The 14,327-nt window shown below is 37.7% G+C and overlaps 1 protein-coding gene across 2 annotated transcripts in view; it reads right to left on the bottom strand.

Moving 5' to 3' along the window:
* LOC126251417 (shootin-1-like) overlaps positions 1 to 14,327 on the bottom strand; it is a 298,533-nt gene that overhangs the window by 22,677 nt on the left and 261,529 nt on the right. For both annotated transcript variants that reach the window (XM_049951830.1, XM_049951831.1), the window contains 3 exons: positions 10,424 to 10,689; positions 8,451 to 8,612; positions 7,124 to 7,262 (listed from right to left, as the gene is read on the bottom strand). In XM_049951830.1, the coding sequence (XP_049807787.1) occupies positions 7,124 to 7,262; positions 8,451 to 8,612; positions 10,424 to 10,689 (567 nt within the window). The remainder of the gene's footprint in view (positions 1 to 7,123; positions 7,263 to 8,450; positions 8,613 to 10,423; positions 10,690 to 14,327) is intronic.

Here is a 14,327-nt window from a genome sequence, read left to right as displayed (position 1 = left end):
ACAAGCGATGAATCTGACAATAAATGTGGAGTATCACTGGATAAATCCTGGGGTTTGTACATTTCACACATGCATTTGGCTAGTACATTTGTGATCGGTGGAAGAAGATATCAAGTAACTTGATAACCACACTCAAAATTTGCTATGAAAGCCATGATAACTTCATCACAATTTATGTGGAGTCAAAGCCCTGTTAACATACAAAATATGAACAACGCTAAAATGAACATAGGAAGAGTGAGACAAGAAGTGTTCAATCGATTCAAAAGTAAAGCTCTGCCTACCAATCTTACCAAAAAATCCTTAGAAGTTTTAGTCTTATGTTTAGTCAGAAAATGAATCAAATTCACTGAAATAGCTGCTCAGTCTTCCAAAATAGTTCCACTGCAAAATATGGTAATATGCTTTCTCCTTTTAATCAATCTATGAATGCTAAAATGAGAGATATTAAGTTAATGATCCTACAACAGAAAATAAACTAAACTTGTTTAACAGGGAAAAAGAAACCTAGACTTAATGTAAAACCTGTACAGTTATGTAAAAATTATAAAAAGGGGCTTGTTCCCCTCCTGACAGTAGTCTATCAGATTTCTTGAGCAACAAAATATTATAAGTGACTGGAAAAAGTTACAGGTCATTCTCATTTTCAAGAGGGTTCATTGGAGAGATGTACATAACTTTTTTTTTTGGTCATCAGTCTACTGACTGGTTTGATGCGGCCCGCCACGAATTCCTTTCCTGTGCTAACCTCTTCATCTCAGAGTAGCATTTGCAACCTACGTCCTCAATTATTTGCTTGACGTATTCCAATCTCTGTCTTCCTCTACAGTTTTTGCCCTCTACAGCTCCCTCTAGTACCATGGAAGTCATTCCCTCATGTCTTAGCAGATGTCCTATCATCCTGTCCCTTCTCCTTATCAGTGTTTTCCACATATTCCTTTCCTCTCCGATTCTGTGTAGAACCTCCTCATTCCTTACCTTATCAGTCCACCTAATTTTCAACATTCGTCTATAGCACCACATCTCAAATGCTTCGATTCTCTTCTGTTCCGGTTTTCCCACAGTCCATGTTTCACTACCATACAATGCTGTACTCCAGACGTACATTCTCAAAAATTTCTTCCTCAAATTAAGGCCAGTATTTGATATTAGTAGACTTCTCTTGGCCAGAAATGCCTTTTTTGCCATAGCGAGTCTGCTTTTGATGTCCTCCTTGCTCCGTCCGTCATTAGTTATTTTACTGCCTAGGTAGCAGAATTCCTTAACTTCATTGACTTCGTGACCATCAATCCTGATGTTAAGTTTCTCGCTGTTCTCATTTCTACTACTTCTCATTACCTTCGTCTTTCTCCGATTTACTCTCAAACCATACTGTGTACTCATTAGACTGTTCATTCCGTTCAGCAGATCATTTAATTCTTCTTCACTTTCACTCAGGATAGCAATGTCATCAGCGAATCGTATCATTGATATACTTTCACCTTGTATTTTAATTCCACTCCTGAACCTTTTTTTTTTATTTCCATCATTGCTTCCTCGATGTACAGATTGAAGAGTAGGGGCGAAAGGCTACAGCCTTGTCTTACACCCTTCTTAATACGAGCACTTCGTTCTTGATCATCCACTCTTATTATTCCCTCTTGGTTGTTGTACATATTGTATGTGACCCGTCTCTCCCTATAGCTTACCCCTACTTTTTTCAGAATCTCGAACAGCTTACACCATTTTATATTGTCGAACGCTTTTTCCAGGTCGACAAATCCTATGAAAGTGTTCTGATTTTTCTTTAGCCTTGCTTCCATTATTAGCCGTAACGTCAGAATTGCCTCTCTCGTCCCTTTACTTTTCCTAAAGCCAAACTGATCGTCACCTAGCGCATTCTCAATTTTCTTTTCCATTCTTCTGTATATTATTCTTGTAAGCAGCTTTGATGCATGAGCTGTTAAGCTGATTGTGCGATAATTCTCGCACTTGTCAGCTCTTGCCGTCTTCGGAATTGTGTGGATGATGCTTTTCCGAAAGTCAGATGGTATATCGCCAGACTCATATATTCTACACACCAATGTGAATAGTCGTTTTGTTGCCACTTCCCCCAATGATTTTAGAAATTCTGATGGAATGTTATCTATCCCTTCTGCCTTATTTGACCGTAAGTCCTCCAAAGCTCTTTTAAATTCCGATTCTAATACTGGATCCCCTATCTCTTCTAAATCGACTCCTGTTTCTTCTTCTATCACATCAGACAAATCTTCACCCTCATAGAGGCTTTCAATGTGTTCTTTCCACCTATCTGCTCTCTCCTCTGCATTTAACAGTGGAATTCCCGTTGCACTCTTAATGTTACCACCGTTGCTTTTAATGTCACCAAAGGTTGTTTTGACTTTCCCGTATGCTGAGTCTCTCCTTTCCGACAATCATATCTTTTTCAATGTCTTCACATTTTTCCTGCAGCCATTTCGTCTTAGCTTCCCTGCACTTCCTATTTATTTCATTCCTCAGCGACTTGTATTTCTGTATTCCTGATTTTCCCGGAACATGTTTGTACGTCCTCCTTTCACCAATCAAATGAAGTATTTCTTCTGTTACCCATGGTTTCTTCGCAGCTACCTTCTTTGTACCTATGTTTTCCTTCCCAACTTCTGTGATGGCCCTTTTTAGAGATGTCCATTCCTCTTCAACTGTACTGCCTACTGCACTATTCCTTATTGCTGTATCTATAGCGTTAGAGAACTTCAAACGTATCTCGTCATTCCTTCCGTATCCCACTTCTTTGCGTATTGATTCTTCCTGACTAATGTCTTGAATTCAGCCTACTCTTCATCACTATTGTGATCTGAGTCTATATCTGCTCCTGGGTACGCCTTACAATCCAGTATCTGATTTCGGAATCTCTGTCTGACCATGATGTAATCTAATTGAAATCTTCCCGTATCTCCCGGCCTTTTCCAAGTATACCTCCTCTTGTGATTCTTGAACAGGGTATTCACTATTACTAGCTGAAAATTGTTACAGAACTCAATTAGTCTTTCTCCTCTTTCATTCCTTGTCCCAAGCCCTTATTCTCCTGTAACCTTTTCTTCTACTCCTTCCCCTACAACTGCATTCCAGTCGCCCATGACTATTAGATTTTCGTCCCCCTTTACATACTGCATTACCCTTTCAATATCCTCATACACTTTCTCTATGTACGTAACTACAGATCAATAAATCATTCTTAATGGGGTGAAATTATCAAATGTGAAAGTAGTTTTGGGTGTATTTCAATGGTAATTACTGTTCATGACATGTACAAATGATGTAGCCAATGATGTTGGAAGCTCTGTGCATCTGTCTGATGAAGATGATGCTGTATATAACAAAGCAGCAATGCCCGAAAACTTATGCACTGAAACTTGGTGCCGCAACTGGCTGTTGACTCTCAACACAAACAACTGTGGTGTTACATACCCCTGCAAAAGAGTGATGTGCATCCCTATGTCTTCTTATCAACAAATGATACTCGTACATTAAAATGTCATGCCAAGGGATGTCACGCATTTTCAGGACGGGAAGGTGATCGCAGTGACTTTGTGAGACGAAGTATCTACTGGTACATGAATATATGGTCTTTCAAAAATACTTTTGCAAACTTTGGGAATGGGTATCTTACACCAAAGCATGAAAAACAGTCTGGTAAACAAGGGCTCAAAAATGCATATCTTGAGCTATGAGCACTTGTCCATCTTTGATACCATGAAACACATCTCTTCTACTGAATAAGTGATCATAACTCTTGTTGTTGTGGTCTTCAGTCCTGAGACTGGCTTGATGCAGCTCTCCATGCTACTCTATCCTGTGCAAGCATCTTCATCTCCCAGTACCTACTGCAACCTACATCCTTCTGAATCTGCTTAGTGTATTCATCTCTTGGTCTCCCTCTACGATTTTTACCCTCCACGCTGCCCTCCAATACTAAATTGGTGATCCCTTGATGCCTCAGAACATGTCCTACCAAGTTGTGCCACAAACTTCTCTTCTCCCCAATCCTATTCAATACCTCCTCATTAGTTATGTGATCTACCCATCTAATCTTCAGCATTCTTCTGTAACACCAAATTTCGAAAGCTTCTATTCTCTTCTTGTCGAAACTATTTATGGTCCATGTTTCACTTCCATACATGGCTACACTCCATACAAATACTTTCAGAAACGACTTCCTGACACTTAAATCTATACTCGATGTTAACAAATTTCTCTTCTTCAGAAACGCTTTCCTTGCCATTGCCAGTCTACATTTTATATCCTCTCTACTTCGACCATCATCAGTTATTTTGCTCCCTAAATAGCAAAACTCCTTTACTACTTTAAGTGTCTCATTTCCTAATCTAATACCCTCAACATCACCCGACTTAATTCGACTACATTCCATTATCCTCGTTTTGCTTCTGTTGATGTTCATCTTATATCCTCCCTTCAAGACACCATCCATTCCGTTCAACTGCTCTCCCAAGTCCTTTGCTGTCTCTGACAGAATTACAATGTCATCGGCGAACCTCAAAGTTTTTATTTCTTCTCCATGGATTTTAATACCTACTCCGAATTTTTCTTTTGTTTCCTTTACTGCTTGCTCAATATACAGATTGAATAACATCGGGGAGAGGCTACAACCCTGTCTTACTCCCTTCCCAACCACTGCTTCCCTTTCATGTCCCTCGACTCTTATAACTGCCATCTGGTTTCTGTACAAATTGTAAATAGCCTTTCGCTCCCTGTATTTTACCCCTGCCACCTTCAGAATTTGAAAGAGAGTATTCCAGTCAACATTGTCAAAAGCTTTCTCTAAGTCTACAAATGCTAGAAACGTAGGTTTGCCTTTCCTTAATCTAGCTTCTAAGATAAGTCGTAGGGTCAGTATTGCCTCACATATTCCAAGATACACATTTTAGAGGCCATGTTTACTAGACATTTATTTCTTGTTACAGTGTATGAACTTGCCCCCAAAGCTTGTAAAAGTATTTTTGTAGCAAACTTTGTAAGTTTTGAGGATCGTCAACCTACTTTGACAAGGTGCGGAAGCCCTAAGAAGATGTATAATTATTAAAATGAGAATCTTACATTCAGATTGATTCATACTATACTGAGACTGTGTTGGACATTGATAAAGAGAGAAGTTCGATGATGTATGTTCAAAGTATTCATGATTGTTGTCAATAGACAGTTCACATCAATGAAGTGAGTCAGTATGTTATTTAACAGTAATTAGAAAGGCAGTGTTGTTTTTTCCAAACAGCAGTTATGAGGGAGTCTATCATAGCCTTCCAAGAGTGCACGGTTGAAAATGTATCTATTAAAATAGGACACTACAGAATATAATGTATTGTATATAAACAGGCAGAAAAACCCAACATTGTTCAATCATATGATTTGTGAGTAATCACAGGAAACACCAGCAAACATAAAAAATCTAGGAACATGTGGTCAGAATGACAAAGTGAAAGAACCAAATGAAACTAGATGTAGGAAAAGTAGATGCAACATTTAGATTTATTAGAAGAATCCTAAGGAAACAGAACCAACCCTGTGGATGGTTGGACTGCTGACACCAAAGTTTTCGGATAGTCTGCATAACCAGCTATGCTGGCCACTGGTGCAGTATATATAGGGATCGTGTCCACCCCTTCAGAATAATATCTTTGCAGATATATGATGTTTATTGATAATGCACTCTCACACAAAGTGCTGATATTAATTATACACATCAATCATTAGTTACCAAACAGGAAAGCGCTGGTAGATAGACACAATAAAAAAACACACACACAAATATCAAGCTTTCGCAACCCATGGTTGCTTCATCAGGAAAGAGGGAAGGAGAGGGAAAGATGAAAGGATGTGGGTTTTAAGGGCGAGGGTAAGAAGTCTTTCCAATCCCGGGAGTGGAAAGACTTACCTTAAGGGGAAAACGGGACAGGTATACACTCGCACACACACACACACACACACCACACACACACACACACACACACACACACATATCCATCCGCACATATACAGACACAAGCAGACATATGTAAAGGCAAAGAGTTTGGGCAAAGATGTCAGTCGAGGCGGAAGTACAGAGGCAGTCTTTGCCTTTACATATGTCTGCTTGTGTCTGTATATGTGCGGATGGATATATATATATATCTGTGTGTGTGTGTGTGTGTGTGTGTGTGTGTGTGTGTGTGTGTGTGTGTGTGTGTGTGTGTGTGTCCCTTTTTCCCCCTAAGGTAAGTCTTTCCACTCCCTGGATTGGAATGACTCCTTACCCTCTCCCTTAAAACCCACATCCTTTCATCTTTCCCTCTCCTCCCCTCTTTCCTGATGAAGTAACCGTCGGTTGCGAAAGCTTGATATTTGTGTGTGTGTGTTTGTGTGTTTTTTATTGTGTCTATCTACCAACGCTTTCCCGTTTGGTAAGTCACAGCATCATCTTTTTTTAATATATTTTTCCCATGTGGAATGCTTCTTTCTATTATATTCAATCATTAGTTATATCTACAACACCAGCTTTGCTGGAACAATTAGACATAATTAAAATGAAAAAACAAAAGTAAAAACTCAACCAACATTTTATAACGCTGTGGCCATCTTTATGGAATTGTAACATGGGGAATGGCCAAAAAACAGATAATGGGCACATAGAGGTAGCAAAAGAAAAAAGGGTAGTTTAATTAGTGGGTAAGACTGTGGAATGGGATATGAAATAATTTACTCATAAAAGAGCTTAAAGGTTTCAATATCAGTACAAAAATAAAAGCTAGTAGAAGAAAATGTATGGATGAATGGATTTTTGGGAGACATTAGAACAAAAGGTATGAGAGGACCTGGTACAGGTCATGAGGTACAAATACCTTGAAAATGATAGGTTGGTGAATAAACCAAAGGGAGAAGTATTTTGAAGCAGTATAATTAATGTAAAATAGTAAATGGATTATTTAAATAATTCACCAATCAGTGAGTCACATGCATTATGTATCTAGTTTGAATAAATATTTCAACTATAAATATTAAACAGCAAAAGTGAATAATGTTAATTTGACTGGAAAATCACATAAAAATTTAAAAAAATAACACTCCATTAATATTTTAGTGTGGTAATCACCTTTAGAGGTAAGGTCAGCTGCCGAGGACTCAGCACGCTCAGCTCTTTGCAGTACACACTGTAGTTCTGCTTCGGACAACTTCAACCGTTCTTCCAGCAACTCTAGTTGTGCAGCTGCATCATTCTGATCCAAGCGATCCTAATCAACATAAACAGCCATAAACACAAATCTATACATATTCAAGAGAGTCATGTGCAAAACACACACACACACACACACACACACACACACACACACACACACACACACACACACACACACACAGAGAGAGAGAGAGAGAGAGAGAGAGATGTGTGATAAAAGAAGTTCTCCGAATCCGAAAGACTGAAATGTTATTGGATATATAATCACAAAAAAAGAAAAAAACACCTGATTCTTAGACCACTCTATGTTATATTTTATAAGTGCTTAGAATGTGGCATTTCCCTGAGTCAATAAAAATTTCTAAGGTCACACCAGTTTTTAATACACCTCTCACAAAAATATTGACTTCTTTCTATTGTCCTAATCTTCTATAAAATACACACATCAAAAAAAGTTTTGCATGGCCTCAGTTCCCAGAACTCCTGAAGATAGACATTGACTGTGGATATTGTATCACAGACACAGTCCCTTTGACTATTCAGAGATGTCACTAAAACCGCCCAAACCAAGCATGAGCAGTGCTTATTAGATGGTGCATGAAGGTGTACAGCTTGAGTTAGTGTGAACATGTACTAGTTTTTTGCAAGTAATCCTGATACAGATGAAACACTGTTGATCACATCACTAAGGAATTATTTGTCATAGTTTGACTGTTTTCTGATCCTGAACTTTGGCCTTACACTATAATATGATTTATCAGCAAGTCAGTGGCAACAAATGACCGGTAAACTGTAAATGTATTATTCCACTCCACATGGGAGGAAAAATGGTGAAACTTCTAAGCAGTCTCTCAGAAAATGGCAGTCTGAAATGTTCTGAGCAGTAGAAGAAAATGGAAATGTGTGTCGATTCAAGTGGGTCCTACTTTGTAGGTGACCATATCTGGTAAGGACACAAATTTCCAGCATCAGTATTTTATTTCATGACATGGCATAAAATTATGTCTATAGTAAACTGTTCAACTATTTACAGATTTTGATGAGACATGGGTATCTAACAATATGATGCCTTTTTTTTTGGCCAAGCAATGAATGACAGTACATTTGTTTTCCTTTCAAACTTGGTTTTATGTGCTGACTTCCTTCAGGAGAACACAATCAAGTAAAAATGTTTAAATTGCTATTATGAATCAGCCTCATGTATGAAAATAAAAAAAAAGCCACTAAGCATAGCAAAACATACCTGCAATTCTTTTAGTTCTGCTGCATGTGATCGTTGCTCATCCTCAATTTGACTCTTTAACTTGTTAACTTCTTCCAGTAGTTGCACAATGCGCTCTTCACCCATTACATCAACCATTAAGAGCGCACTTTGATGAGCCAGAACATTTCGCTCCTTCTGGGCCTGGAATTGAAAACATTTTCATTGTGTTTAATGCATCAAGACCGCTTGTAAGCTCATAAACAAATTCCTCCAACACAGAGGATTTTAATCCATGAGTAATATTTGCTTACTAAAAATTAAATCACATACAGTAAATTTGTAGCTCAGTTGGTGACAAATTCGATTAATAATCCAGCCTTTGGAGGTTTGATTATGTTTGATAATCAAGTGGTATGATAAACAGAAGGATGACAAAACAAGACAAAGATTAATGAGGATAGGAAAAGCATTAGTGAAAAATAGACAACAGGGACAAATAGGAGGAGGAGAACAGCCTTGTAGCCGGGTAAAGAAAAGTAAGGGCGTTCGTGGACTGAAACTGCAACCACTGAAATAGTGATGAAAGGTAATAAGAAGTACATAAGATGCCAAAATTACGTTAACAGAACAGGAAACAACACATGAAATTGGATGAAATATTGAATTTTTGCTGTATGTCTGGAAATATTTTGTGCTAACATCCTAGGAATTTGAAAAGTACATAGATCAACTGAATTGCCAACATGCTAACACTTACCATGTTCCTAAACTAAGAATATTTGTAATGATACTGATTGACCATGCTAATGGCAAGCTGTCAGACAATGATAAACAGATAAGGCATTATCAGCAGCATCGTAAGTAAATACAGAGCATTTGCACTATTCCTTGAAAGGAGGCCCTAGTGTCTGAAGGATGTACAGTATTATAACAGTGGTTAGATAGCGAAAGACAAAGGAACTAGAGTCATAAAATCAGTTTTATTACTCAACTTGCACTAGAGTATTGGTGTGGCTGTCAGATCACGACAGCCTATTGTGCGTAAAATGCCTGCCAGATTGCAATATTTCCACACTAATTTTTCACAACATGCCTCCGCCTGAAGGAGACAGGACATTTTGTAGTAGTTGATGCCATACCTTTACTTGACATAATTCTTTTGTCTCATACTTCCCATTGGCAAGTGAGCAGACCTACCTTATCCTTGCTAGGTACCTGCTCCTCTGCAGGCCATGCAAACATGGCACAGCAAACAAAATTTGGACATCATTAATGCAAACACAAAGCGATCCTCTCATACTCAAAAGCTATATGCAGTAAGATGTCTCAAAAATAACACCAATCCACAATGGAATCTCATTTCCATTGCTGTGGATTCTACAAATAACATCGTTTTTCATTTTAATTTAGTTATTTGCATGTTCCATAAATTGTAACTGTGACCTCTCACTATGATGTGGAATGAGTCAGTGATTCAATGAAACATGTTCCTACATTAGTTGATTCATAATAGTAGCACAGAACAAACAACTTTGGTTTTAAATTAATGTTAATGTTGCCAGAAAGACTGCAAAAATCTCGCCACTTTCTGAAAAGGTCTTACATGAAATCTCTCATTGCACAAAAAAATGACATATAACATTTAAAGTACAGATTTCAAAAAGACAACATTTTAATGTAAAGGAAGAAAATCAATCAATCATTGTATAATGTAAATGAATATATAAAAAAATCTACTCACCAAGCAGCAGCAGGTGAACACACAAACAAAAGGATTTAACTTTTACAAGCTTTCGGAGCCAACGGGTTCTTCTTGCGCAAGAGTTGATGGGGAAGGAAGAGCGGTGAAGGAAAAGGACTAAAGAGGTTTAGGGAAAAGGATACAGTTCAGAAAAGTCACCCAGAACCTCGGATCAGGGGAGATTTACCGGACAGGATGAGAAGGAAAGACAATTTAGGTATTGATAAACATAACCTTGCAGCTTTATCTTGTATAAATACATTATACTTACAGTACTGGCTTGCTGACGTGCTTGTTCTGCCTCCTCCTTCACACGTTCAGCTTCTTGCCTCAGTACCTCTGCTTCTCTTTGGGCAAGGCTTTCTGCCCACTCCCGCAGACGTTTTGTTTCTGCAAGATCAGCTTCCAGTTGACGCCTCTTTTCAGACTCCACTTCAAGTTGCGATGACAGCTCCGCTGCTGCCTCTTGTGCCTCAAATTCTTGCAGACGGGCAATCTTAAGCTGTGCCTGCAGGTCAGCAACTTGCCCAGTCAGCTCTGTATAAACAAAGCAATCAGAAAAATTATGTTATGGTTAAAATAATGAGAAATATTTTTAAACATATGTATGTTATCCTATTTTCTGAAATGTTATTTGTCATTTTAAAAAAGAAATCTTGATTATTAACAGTATACACAAGCGGATTTCTGCAACAGGCCAGAACCACAGGCCAGTACTGTGGATATCTCTGATAAATCTGGCCCATTGATCTGAGGTCTGCTGTTTCCCACTAACATTCAGTCCCTCTCCATCAGATCTAGCTCTCTGATCTGCACACAGGTTGGGTCTCTTCATGTGTGGGTACAAATCGGTGGGTTTTCGTGATTATCAATGGACCTAGGACTGCTGTGCATGCACAACAGGCCAGAGTCCACAGCTGACGGATTTTATGAGTTGCCACTGTGTCTCACTGCAAGTAGATTATAAAGTGTGATGTTTTAAAGGCATTTTATTTGTTGTGGTACTTTTCACACTTTGAAAGTAGTTTATAACTTCAAGAGAACGTATGGAGAAAGATAGAAGGAAAATTGTGGCAGTCGCTAGCTGTTTGAGCCTTTATAAAGTATAGTAATTCGTAATACCTGTAAAATAATGGACATAACACAGTTATGGATAAGAGCATACAATAATGACATAGTACAAGAAACACTTTATCAGTGCAAACTACAGTTTTGCTTTGAGCAATTCAACCCCTTGCCCCCTTTTATGCATCTTTCAACAGACCTACACCTTTCTGAGATTATTCGAGGAATTACTGAAAGTATTTTAAATCTACCTTCACAACTACAAGAAAATGTGTATTTCTGTTACTACATGTGTTTCATTTTATTGAAATAAATCATCATCAGTGGTCTGTGATGAAACATTTTCATAATTGGGCTTGCTTTCTGCACCTAGAAACAGTTCTTTGCAAAAAATGTTGAGGTTACTTACAATATATTATGCCCAATTTTTATTCAAACCAGGAAACAGTGTCTGCTTGCATGTTTTTGATGTATTCCCTCATTTGGCAATGTTGTTAATTTTACTAACACTTCGTCCACAGTTGGAATACTATCTAGAAATGTTTCACTCATCTTTTTGTATACCATATTTTTTACATTTTTGTTTGTGTAATATTTGTGTATCTCTTTTCACAAACAAGGTATTTCACGATACAGTTGTATAAGTTCCTCAATGTGGTCATTTTTACTATACCTGTAGCAACTAAAACTTGATGTAACCTGTAAACCACACATTCATCTGTGGCGAATTTCAGGTATCACATTTCTCTAGTCACCCTCACAAAATTTGCTTCATTTGTCAGAACAAACCAGAATTTACACACTGTCAACTCACTAACATCCTAATGAAGTTGCAAACACACCAATCCTGAAACAGTAGCTTATTAAATGACGAACGGAGAGCAAATTATGCCCAAAGCTTATTAAAAGGCACATGCCCGGTATAAATATAAATGTGTAATTTCTTCACTTACTTTGTTGCAAAGCCACAGTAATCCTCATTTCACCAACTACCAATGACTCTCAAAAACTATCATTCCATTGGAAAAATCTGCAGTTATTCGTATATCAAAGTAGATAAGAAAGCTCCGCTTGTCTACCATAAGGCAAAATACTCTTCTTTTTGTGTGCTATCATTTGCCAAAATCTAGTTCGGATACCTCAAACTGTTCTGCGATATGATGTGTTATGAGTATTTCATTCTAGCTTTATTGCTGGCACACACAATTGCACATGAGGCTGATACATAATATCAATTTTCTCAAAATCAGTGATAGACCGAGACCTCCTCCCAAGTCTAGAGAAAAATTCAGTATGTTAGCTATATTTCATATGCTGCAATATATGGTACAATATGCACCAAACACAAATTTATAGTGATCCCTATTTTTCACTGCAAACTTTTTGAATTCTATGCAGTGTGTTACTTATATGCGAAATATCACAATAACTTTGGCCATTAATGAAACGTTATGCACTTCATTATGAAGCTGACATACAAAGCTATAACTGGTGTAAAACCCATTTTTTTTTTAACAGATGGTTTTTTGTTTAACTCATTTGTGAAAGATTGCGGGGTGGGCAGTGTGAGCGCACCATTCTCATGGAGTAGCGCGTCAGCCACCAGCTCGCTGGAAACTGACAGAATTGTCTGAACGAGGCGCATCACAGATATAAGCCCGTGCGCGTAACTGGTGAGAAGCCCAGAACTGCGAGTAATGGTCTGAAGGTTGTCTCTCCACTAACACACAAGCAAGGATGGCAGATATTCAAGAGTCCACACGAGATACCCATGAAAGCGAAAGGCCAAAGTCACAGTAGTAAGTTGATCAGAAATAAGATGACAAGGAAAGTTAAAAAACACAATGAATGGAGTAACATTTACAATGAACCAAACCACAGAATAATAAGCACAGTATTTCTAGGTAAACATATGTCAAACTGAAAAATAATTATCTTCAGAGAAAGGTAAAATGTGTACTAACTAATCATGAAGGAAACTGTTCTAATTTTATGTTTAATACTTCATTCTGGATTACAATTCTGATGTCCAGACCATAGGCTGAAGAATCCCACAGTTCTAATGCATCTACATTAACAAGAAGTATGGTCATCAAGTCTTAATTATTACCTAAGAAAAATAAAGATAAAAAATTAATTTTTTGTTTGTCTGCAGGTATGTGTGTGCTGTCCTTGTACAAGTTGAAATTCTCATGCCACTGTACCATAATATGCTGCTAAAGGAGCCAAAAAAATGTTTGCAGCCCATTGATAAAATGGAGATGAGGATTTCAATTTGTACAACAACTGCATGCATGCACCTGCAGACAAACAAATAATTAATTATATTACTTTATTTTTTGGAGTAATAATTACATCTTTATGACCAATGCTCATACAGACATACTCCACAAATCATAGTGAAGTGTATAGCAGAGTGTACTTAGCATTATATCACATGTTAGGGTTTCTTCCAGTTCCATTAGCATATGGAGTATTATTGGAAGAGTGACTGTTTAAATGCCTACAATGCATCCTGGAATTAGTCTACTCTTGTCTTTACAGTCTGTATTGGAGCAATATGTATAGGGCTGAAATATATTTGTCGATTCTTCACTTAAAACTGGTTCTTGAAACTACATAGATTTTTACAGGCTAATTGGATTTTTTTTTTTTTAGTGACAGACAACTGAAGTTTTTCAGTATTTCTGTGACACTTGCATGTGAGTCAAACAAACCCATAACCATTTGTGCTTTCCTTCTTTTTATATCTTCTGTATCTCCTGTTGGTCCTGTTTGGTATGGGTCCAACAAACTTAAGCAGTATTTTGCGGTGGGAGGATGGACTGCATTTTCTCAGTATCCTGATAGTGAACCAAAGTCTGCCATCTGATTTGCCTACAGTTGAGCATAAGTGATCATTCCATTTCAAATTTCCACAAACTGTTATATACAATTGTATGAGTTGACTGATGCCAACTGTGATATATTGATACTGTAGTCATAGAGTACTACCTTTCTATGTTTCATGAAGTGCTCAATTTCACTTTTCTGTACATTTAAAACAAGCACACAAGTGCTGACATAGTCTGGAAGTGTCTAATATAGTGTTTCACCTTCTTCTGAAACAA

The sequence above is a fragment of the Schistocerca nitens genome, chromosome 4 (genome assembly GCF_023898315.1).
Source record: "Schistocerca nitens isolate TAMUIC-IGC-003100 chromosome 4, iqSchNite1.1, whole genome shotgun sequence".
Lineage (NCBI taxonomy): Eukaryota > Metazoa > Arthropoda > Insecta > Orthoptera > Acrididae > Schistocerca > Schistocerca nitens.
This window is presented reverse-complemented; position numbering and strand designations above follow the sequence as displayed.